Here is a 10113-nt window from a genome sequence, read left to right on the forward strand (position 1 = left end):
ATCATATGAATCTCAATCATGTAAGGCAGCTCATGAGATTATTGTATTGAAGTACATAGGGAGAGAGATTAACCACATAACTACCGGTACAGCCCTTAGCCTCGATGGAGAACTACTCCCTCCTAATGGGAGACGGCAGTGTTGATGAAGATGGCGGTGGAGATGGCAGCGGTGTCGATGGAGAAGCCTTCCGGGGGCACTTCCCCGTCCCGGCGGCGTGCCGGAACAGAGACTCCTGTCCCCCAGATCTTGGCTTCGCGATGGCGGCGGCTCTGGAAGGTTTCTCGTACCGTGGCTTTTTCGTCTCGAAGATTTAGGTCAGGGACCTTTATATAGGCGAAGAGGCGGAGTCGGAGGGTCGATGAGGCGATGACACAATAGGGCGGCGCGGCCCACCCCCTGGCCACACCAGCCTACTGTCTGGTGGGCCTGTGGCCCCCCTCTGGCGGCTCTCGGGTGTTTTGAAAGATTCATCCAATTCTAAGACTCTGGGCGTTGATTTCGTTCAATTCCGAGAATATTTCCTTACTAGGATTTCTGAAACCAAAAACAGCAGAAAACAAGAACTGGCACTTCGGCATCTCGTCAATAGGTTAGTTCCGGAAAACACATAAAATCGTCATAAAGTATGTATAAAACATGTAGGTAATGTCATAAAACAAGCATGGAACATAAGAAATTATCGATACGTCGGAGACGTATCACCCACTCAGCTCCTTGCAGCACCGGTGGTCGCCGCTAGCAGCACCACCAGGTAGTAGCACTTGCTAGACCTCCCCCTTTTCCAAGAGCATGATAAGGAGTGAGTGCCCTCATCATCATTGTGGTGGCAATGGTTGTGTACAATGTCGGCGAGGGGAGGGTGTGGGGATCCAAGCTATGGTGGTGGGGGCAGTTGCAGAGGAATATAGAAACGGTACCTTGGAAAGTGCCCCCAAGCTGAGGTAACACGTGACGGAATGCCACGGCCGTGCGCACGAGACAAGCCGGGGTGGATGCTTCTTCTTCTTCCGCAACCGTCAGTCAGGAGTGAGTTCGTGCCGCCTTCCTTGTGTTCTGGGACATGTATTGTTACTGCGTGCGTGCATCGATCTCTGCCTATTCGTATCCCGTCTGCAGCCTGCAGATCCTGGGCGCTGATCAACTTGCAGTCGAGATGGCAGGGAAGCGAGTTCGCTGTTTCGTTTCTCTGAAAACCCCGGCACAAGGCCATCGGTTCAGGTCGTTAGCAGACAGCACAGCTGCCGGTTTTTCAGGTTTGCTTCACCTTATCCGCTCCAGTGATCTCCAATTCTCGATCGAGCTCATTGAAAACGAGGGGAGGAGCAACTGGGTGAAAGGGGAGACGTATGCTTGGGTTGCCAATGCTTTGGGCACATGGATGCATGAACGTAGTATATCTGTAGTGGGATGTTCCAACAATCCAAATGGCACGGCTAAACTTCCCTGTCATCATTTATACTGAGCAGGGACTATCGCGATCCCAAGTTTTCAAGTGGATGCTGAGACCCAGCCCCACCCGTCGAGCTTGAAAAGACACCTCAGACCGATCGCTTCACGCTTTCAGTGTCAGGTACACCACTGGGATAGACACCCCTTTTCTGGTGATCTTGGAGTTCAGCTGGGAATGGAGAACGAAATGACCCTTTTCAGAATCCTCACTTTCTTGGATTTTGTGAAGTAAAACGAGAAAAGTAAAGCATAGAAAGATGTGCAACGTTGATAATACCTCACTGGAATTTAAAATCTAATATAGTAGCAAGGTGGAGTTAATCCAATGCTAAGAAACACCTGGAAATCAGAAAGCGAATCATCCCCATCGGCCGGGCCCGGTTTAATTTAGGTGCTCCCCAATCTGTTTATTTGTCTGCTGGTAAGTTCTGATTTGTCAAGAGCGAATCATACCATAGGCATACCATCAGCCACACAAGGGCCTGTTTGTTACGCACATAGAACACCAAGATTTGTTACCAAGTTTCACAAGATTTTTCCATCCTTTGTCCATTATCCAAAATAGCAAAAGATTATTGGCACTAATTTGAGTGATTATCACAAGCTGCTCTAAACAGATCCACAATTTGAAAAAGCTAGTTCAGTTGCTAAATTCCACCATGGAGATTGGTTACATGGAATGCCCATGCGGAGTTGCTGCAACCAACCCTCCTGTTGTATGGTGGAACGTTGCTGAAATGACGACTACTGAGATACACTCTCACTGTCCCCTGCACAAAGTAAATACGATTCAGTAAATATATAGAACAATGTGATCATGAAATGAAAATTATACTGCTCGTTTCTGCCCGAAGGCTTTCACAGAACATAACGCTATATTGTTTTGGCAACATAATATACACAATGCGGGATTGGGAATGCATAATTATTTACTCTAGGAGCACCTGGGCACCAGGGAGGCCATGGCTATACTACATCACAAACCTACACAATTGACTAGCACCGTTCCCTTTTAATTGGCTCTGATTTAGGGAACGGAAGGAGTACTAAATAACATGTCTACCTTTAATCACTTCCATATTTTTCTTTGCAAAGTGCACATAAATATCACAAAGACAGAGTACCTTGAGTACTTCCTACTAAAATGGAATTCTATTTTTTGGGCTCCTTTTGGCTTGTGCTAATCACATAGATGTTATGCCTTTTTCACAATAGAAACAAGTCATTGTCTTAATGATCTTATGTTGGTATAACATCATCAATGAGTTCGTATATAAATTATCAGAATGCAGTAAAACGTGTCGTCAAAGTTTTTGATGACAAGATGCATCAAATAACCATGGTAACAGATCGCAAATGTAAGAAAAAAGATAATGCTACAGCACATTGTTATTGTAATATTAGTATCATACAGGATTCATGTAGTATTATCGCGGCCTATATTTGGATCTTTATCATTTGAGTTCATTCGGTAACTTCCACAAAGCTAAGCTCAAGTAGCTATATCCTCTAGAGTTACTACCTCAAGGAAATCCGTGGAATAACAATTCAAATTGTACTACCTATGACCAAACTGCTTGGTAAGGAACATCAGGGAAAGGTAGGAGAATGCTGCAGATTGGCATTGGAGCACTTAAGCCGGGGGGTTTTCAGTCAGTGCAGTTGATAGCTGAAACTTGTTCTGAGAAGTGACAACATCTTATGGCAGGAATTGGTTCTGAGAGGTATTGTTTAATACTTTGCATCAATTAAAACTAACCTCTTTGATTTCTTATTTTTACCAAGATTTTTATTGTTTGTTTGTTTGGTAGTAAATGATAGTAAATGAGAAATGGAAGTTTGCTAGAATTTAGACTATACATTCCCAGTGCAACTCACACGTTGTTGTTGTTGTTGTTGTTATTGTTATTGTTGGGCACAAGGAGATTGAGTGTAGTCATGTCATCAGGAAATAACATTTGACAAATCAGATATCTGTTACTTATATTTGACAATTGATATTGCACATTTAGTAGCAGTAGCTTTTTATAGCATTCAACATTACATTCCATCGAGCAGAAGCTTTTTATAGACTTGATCTAACAATTTCAGCGCGGCTATGTATGAGAGAAGATGCTGACCTACAGGGAGATCTTTAAAGAACACACCTATATGAGCAAGACACTGCTGGTCACAGTGCGTGAGATTTGGGTGAATCTATAAGAAGCTCATGAAAGGCTGAGGAGTGTGACTTATAAGCTCCACCCGAGAGGAAGCCTATGGCAGCCTAGTACAGGTGCCGACATTGAGTGAAACTTGCTGCAAAAGGCTGACAATTCAAGGCCTAGTCCATTGTTCAGTTGTAGTCAAACATAGCTCCTTATCTACGTGGATGTTCAACGTGACACTCACACGTTGATGCTACTGTTGTGCACAAGGAGATTCAGTATAGTCATGTCATCCGAAAATAACATTTGGTAATTCAGATTTGTGTTAGTGTATTGAGAGTTGATATTGTTCACTGATCATTAGCATTAGCATTTAACATTCTACATTAACATTGCACCTCATGCCCGGAAGCATTTTATAGAGCCGATCTAACACTTTCAGTTATATATCACAGGTTTGTATCATAAGCTCAACGAAGCACACACAAAAACAGAGGCTTAGCATAGAATAACTATGTTAAGTAAGAGAACGTCAATAGAGTTATTCTTGAATCAAGTAACATAGAACTTATAGATATATAGATTAACCCAACAATGAAGACGGTTGCAAACGATCTTTTGTTGATCGAAGTGATCAAACTAGTAATCCCATTACAAGATAATTATAATTTTTTGGGACACGGACTTCTCATTTTCTCTATCCCTGATATGCATCACATATGATGGTTGGTGATAGGAGGCCTACCAAGAAGACTGTCTGCAGATACAAAGGCGGAGCTGGGCCCCAGGCAAGACGGGCCATGGCCTGGGGCGTGGAAAAACTACCAGGCTAATATACTAGATCTTGGCCTGGGGCGCAGCCCAGCCCAGCCGAGTTCGGCCTGGCTTTGCATGTCGATTTGCCAACGCAAAACCAGCGACAGACGAGAAATCTCGTCTCTGGACACGCACGCACGAACAGACCGCCCGCCGCCGGCTCGCCCAGCGCCGGCTACCTCCCCGCCGCCTGCCGCTCACCTCCCAGCTCCCGTCTCCCGGCGCCTCATCACCACTCACCACCGTCGCCCATCTGCATAAGTTAGGTATTCCCCTTTCCGGCTTTCTCCCCCTTTGTTGCTCTGCCCTTTCCAAATCTTGTTTTCTTCTTGCAATTACATTGTTTAGATTTCCCCATTAGGTGCTATCTGGGTGCTATGCCGGTCTGCCCCTGAGATGTTTTAGATAATTTTGCTTCGATTTATGTTTGACAGGAGGAAAAGACGAACAAACGAAATAGAATTTATAACTTTTTCCAAGTGCAAACCACCAAATCCACAGAATCGGGCCCTTCAACTCGTCGAAGTGATAATATTCCGCGTCAACGTGTTACAGCTGGACTTAGGCCCGGTGATATTGAATCAGATCCTGGTTTGAGAATATCAATTGAGCATTTGGATCCGGATATGAGAGATATTGCTAGAAGGGAGTACATTAGTAGGAGGTCCATGCCAACCAACTGATCATACATATGAACGAAAGTGGGTAGGAAATGGCTTTCATATGTACTGATTGGCATTTTCATATTTGAAGGTTTAGCTTCTTCAACTAGTGAAGATGTAGTGATGGGAGGGTCAGAACAACCAGATCTTTGATTTGGTACCATCTTTTTTTATGTTTGCTATACATTGTCTTCTGTTATATCTTACGTTCTGAGTTGAAACACCATTGAATGAAGTGTTTTAATTTGTATTTGTTATCCAACTGAGCCTTGTATTCTCTTATGCCTTAGAACTGGCGTATTTTTCTTGAATTTTTTTGGGCCCTTGGTTTTTGGCCTGGGGCGTCAACAATTCCTGGTCTGTGCAGATATATAATCAGACTTAAGCCTAAGCAACTATGCTAAGTACTAAAAATCTTCTGGGTGTTCAATGGTACATATCCTCTGCAGCAGTCAACACATTTTGTTGCCTGTAAAATGGCTGAAGCTTTTCATCAAACATCTACAGTGCGCAACCTAACGCACAACCTTGTTGGCCAAACTAACATAATTTTACAAATTACAAGTAAAATCGTGGCAGCATTTCGTCGAACACTTGAACGGCAACCCACTAACAAGATCGATCAGACAGGGAAACGCGATAACTAGAAACAAGCGCATGAAGGTCTATACAATAAGGCGAAAGTGGGTGCGAGGGGATAGCACTGACCTGATCTTCTTGATGAGGATCTCGCGGAGCTTCTTGCCGAGCTCCTGGGAACGGACGCGCGCCATGAGCGCCTTGTGGGCGAGCACGCGCTTCTCCGAGTTCTTGACGTGGTGCTCCGTCCGGCGTTTGATGAGCCTCTCGATGCCGCTCGACCGCATCTTCCGCTCCATCACCTGGAGCGCGCGCTCCAGGTTGCCGTCCCGCACCTGTACCATGATGCCCCGCGACGGCTGCACCTGTCCGCTCCCCGCCACCGCTGCCGTCGGCGGCCAGAGCCCCCGCGCCGTCCGTGCTATTGCTTGCATCGCTTGTTCCCTCGCGCCGCCGCTGCCCGAACTGCCGCTGCCTGACGGGAGACCGCTAGCCGTCCCACAGAGAGGTGGGGCAGCGGAGGGATGGGTTGGCCCATGGGCCTTCTGAACTCCCATCAATTCACTTTTCACATGGGCCACTGAACCACACTTCAGGCCCAACACGGAATTTCTTCTCGACCATCTGAGCGGCAAACCCTATACACCGACCAGGTCGGTGCGTACCGCGCACCGCACACCCTGCGCGCGGTACGGGCCGGCCCAGTTAGGTGCGGGCTTCCTCTTTTTTACGTTTTTTTTCTTTTTTGTTTCTCCTTTTTCTGTTTCATTTTCCTGTTTTTGTTTAATGTTTTCTGTTTTATTTTCTTTTGTTCTTTTTTCTGTTTCGAAAATTATTAAATTTGAACAAATTTTATAATTTGAAAAAAATTATAATCTTGAAAGAATTTGGAAATTTTAAAAATTTATATTTGAACGAATTTTGCAATTTGAACAAATTTTTAATCTTTGAACGAATTTTGAAATTAGAACAAAATTTTAAATTTTGAACAATTTTTAAAATTTGAACAAAATTTTAATCTTGAACAATTTTTTTATCTTGAACGAATTTTGAATTTTGAACAAATTTTAAATTTTGAACAATTTTTGAAATTAATTAAAAAATCATTTTATAAAAATTGTTCAAATTTAAAAAAAGTTCAGTTACAAAAATTGTTCCAAGTTAAAAATGTTCAGAATTTAGAATTTTTATTTCTAAAAGTATTCACATTCTTAAAAAACAAAAAAGGAAAAAAAGAAACAAAAAGGAAAATCAGTTACCTGATGCTGTTGGGCCGCGGCCCAGGAAGCCACCTCACGCCTGTAGGGGGTGTGCGGTGCTGTGCGAGCACCGCACCGCTCGGTGAATAGCACCACCCCATCTGAGCCAGCCGCCCGGTCCGAGTCGACTATTTCGGGCCGCGGCCTATCAGGATTTTTTTTCTTATTTTTTGTGTTTCTTTTATGTTTATAGTTTTCTTCTTCTAAAAACTCATCATTTATTAAACAGATCGAGATTTTTTTTCAAAGTTGTAACAAGTTTTACATGTGAAAGATGTACAAAGAGAATACGAATTTGGTGAGAAACTATGAGTTGGAATTTTCGTAAAATCATAGATTGTGATATGAAGGATACACCTGAAATTTGTGAACCCAATTTCAGCTCGTAAATACCACCTGCAATACATAAGAGCTAAAGCAGTATAGGAAATAATAAATATATGATGTTTAAGCCAAAAGTAACAAGTATACTATCATAATTTACTCTTAGTTTTTTTTGCTACATGCACTAATTAAAAAAATCGGCCGAGATACCGATTTATCGGCCAATTTATCGTGAATCGGGTGGTAACCGACAAGATTTGTGCATATCGGCTAATTATCACCCGCACTGATTTGCAACCGATTTTCAGTCTGACGGCCGATATTTCGGCCGATTTTCGATGAAATTGCGCTGAAATTTTGTCTGACAGCCGATGTTTTCGTCATATAGTCTTGTAGAACTGTGCATTATCTCAAAATTTCCATTTTTATTGATTCATGCAAGGAATAAAGGAGATACTTCTATCCAATGCGCTAATGTTATTCTTACATAGCATATTATAGAAAATTCGGTGCCAAAAATTCGGATTTAGAAAAAAAAAATAAGCCGATAAATGACCGACCGATAAAATCGATTAATCGGTCGATAAGCGATTAATCTCTATTTTAAGGCTACAGACCATAACTATTTTTGTGGCGCTTGCTGAAACAAAATGTTTGATTGTGTTTTTGTGAAGTAGCATTCCATATTTGCCAAAACACACGGCATGACAATAAATAGAAAGTTTGGCATTTTTTCCTTGGATGACCATGCTATGACCGGTTTTGAAGGCAATTGGCTAAACTTTTTTATTTTTTGCCATGCGGTGCATTCTGACAATTGTGATACAAAATTATAATGGTAACTAGCAATGATACAATCGGGCGATGTATTTCGATAAATGCCAGAAAATAAAGGTGTTCAGTAGTTAATCTTCTCTTTACTTTTCTCCGAAGATGCTTATTGCAAGCTATAATATCAAAAATTACAATGAATTTGTTTTGATTGCTGTAGTATATACACAACGGTCCCTATACATAATGGACGTCCTGGTACTGGTAATCAATCGCCTCTGGCCTTCACCGTCACGGGGAGCCCGTCCGCCATCCGCAGCGTGATCGACGGCACCTGCCGCGGCCGGTACATGTCGTCCACCTCCAGCTTGAACTCCTCCAGCACGCACGCGACGATGGACTTCATCTGGATGTACGCCATCTCCTTGCCGAGGCAAATCCTCGGCCCCGCGTGGAACACCGAGAACTGGAATGGGCTCACAGGCCGGAACGTCCCCTCCGTCGGGTCCAGCCACCGTTCCGGCCGGTAAGCCCGCGCGTCCTCCCCCCACACGGACTCCATCCGTCCCATCGCGTACGAGTTGTACGTCACGAACCACCCTTCGCCCACCGCCGTGCCGTCGGGCAGCACGTCGGCGGCCTGCGCGTACACCCTGTTCACCGGCACCGGCGTGCACAGCCGCATCGACTCCGTGATTGCCGCGTGGAGGTAGTGCATCTCCCTCAGCTCGTCCAGACCGAAGCCGGCATTGCCCCGATCGCCCTGCGCACGGCGGGCGCGCACCGCGGCGACCTCGTCGCGGACGCGGCGCTCCACGTCCGGCCGCGAGGAAAGCTGCCAGAAGAACCATGTGAGCGCGGAGGACGTCGTCTCTCGCCCGGCGAGCAGGACACTGATCACCACGTCTCGGAGGACGGCATCGGTGCAGCTGTCGCCCTGGCTCGCCATGAACCGCGACAGGAGGTCGTGCTTCTCGCAGCCCGTGCCCATCTCCTGCCGTCGTGACCGGATGATGCGGTCGGCGTAGCCGTGCACCATGGCGACGGACTCGCGGAGCCGCCGCTCGGAGCCCAGGTTAAGCGCCCTCTTGATCTTCCAGAATCCTGGGACGGCGTACCGGAACCTGCCCGCGCTGAGGTTTGCCGCGTCACGGAACGCGTCGGCGAACCTGCCGCTCGCGGTGCTCTCGTCTTCCGGGGAAGCGTCGTCGCCAACCTCATCGTCATCAGGGAGCTGGTGCGGGTCGTGGTCGAAGGCGACGCGGCAGATGTTATCGAAGGCGAACCGCTCGAGGGTGTCCTGGAGGTCGATCGGCTGGCCGGAGCTCACCGCACGGCGCAGCAGCGGGATGAGCCTGCCGTGGAGCTCGCTGTGCACGCTCTGGGCCACGAAGGCGCGCAGCGAGCGCGTGCTGAACTCGTGGCTGGCCGCCTTCCGCTGCGCGCGCCACGCCTCGCCGTCGGCGTTCAAGATGCCCCGGCCGAGGAAGTCGTGGAGCGTGGACGAGAAGCTCGGGCCCTTGGGGTAGTTCTTGAAGTTGGCGCGCAGGATGTGCTCCACGTTCGCCGGGTTGGCGGTGATGACGCCCGGCGCGGCGCCCGGCCGGCGGAACACGAGCGTGCACGTGGGCTGGCGCGCGAGCACCTCGGTTATCCAGTCCATCACGCGGTGCCGGTTCGCCAGGAACTGCGGCAGGTGGCCGAGCAGCGGGTACGGCCGCAGGCCCGGCGTGTGCTGCGCCGCCACCTTGTTGTCGAGCCTCCGGGCACGAAGGACCAAGCCTGCACCGAGCAAGAAGAGCGGTAGCAGCAGCAGGAAAGGTGTCATCGGCATTGTTGCCAGCTGAGCTCTAGCGTCGTGTTAGACAATTTGGGGATAATAGTTGATCGCCATCGTTTGATTTGTAGTGTGTAGGTGAACGGGACGAAGATGAGTACTTCTGCTGCGGTGGAAGCACCCTAGCCACAGGTGATTTCAATTGCTGACCGAGCAAGTCCTGCCGGTTTGCCAAATGGAACGACTGGTCCTTTTTAAGCTTACTTTTCGTAAGTACGTTTTATTTTCTTCAGGACTATTAGTTGCGTTTGCAGTTTACTGACGAA

The 10113-nt window shown here is 46.7% G+C and overlaps 2 protein-coding genes across 2 annotated transcripts; both read right to left on the reverse strand.

Annotated features, from left to right (window-relative positions):
• Window positions 1-1963: 1963 nt before the first annotated feature.
• Window positions 1964-6154, reverse strand: LOC127296227 (uncharacterized). The gene is made up of 2 exons (XM_051326262.2): window positions 5786-6154; window positions 1964-2222 (listed from the first exon to the last, which is right to left on the reverse strand). Exons 1-2 carry the CDS (start codon window positions 6088-6090, stop codon window positions 2213-2215), a joined length of 315 nt encoding a protein of 104 aa, XP_051182222.1. The 5' UTR covers window positions 6091-6154; the 3' UTR covers window positions 1964-2212.
• A 1934-nt stretch (window positions 6155-8088) lies between these two features.
• LOC127296228 (cytochrome P450 CYP94D108) lies at window positions 8089-9885 on the reverse strand. The gene has a single exon (XM_051326263.2). It carries the CDS (start codon window positions 9842-9844, stop codon window positions 8279-8281), a length of 1566 nt encoding a protein of 521 aa, XP_051182223.1. The 5' UTR covers window positions 9845-9885; the 3' UTR covers window positions 8089-8278.
• Between the last annotated feature and the right edge of the window lie 228 nt (window positions 9886-10113).

This window comes from Lolium perenne, chromosome 4, assembly GCF_019359855.2.
Source record: "Lolium perenne isolate Kyuss_39 chromosome 4, Kyuss_2.0, whole genome shotgun sequence".
Classification (NCBI taxonomy): domain Eukaryota; kingdom Viridiplantae; phylum Streptophyta; class Magnoliopsida; order Poales; family Poaceae; genus Lolium; species Lolium perenne.

Bases quoted from the DNA above. Each gene is read 5' to 3' on its own strand.
- LOC127296227 (XM_051326262.2), bottom strand. From the start codon at position 6,090: ATGCAAGCAATAGCACGGACGGCGCGGGGGCTCTGGCCGCCGACGGCA.
- LOC127296228 (XM_051326263.2), bottom strand. From the start codon at position 9,844: ATGCCGATGACACCTTTCCTGCTGCTGCTACCGCTCTTCTTGCTCGGT.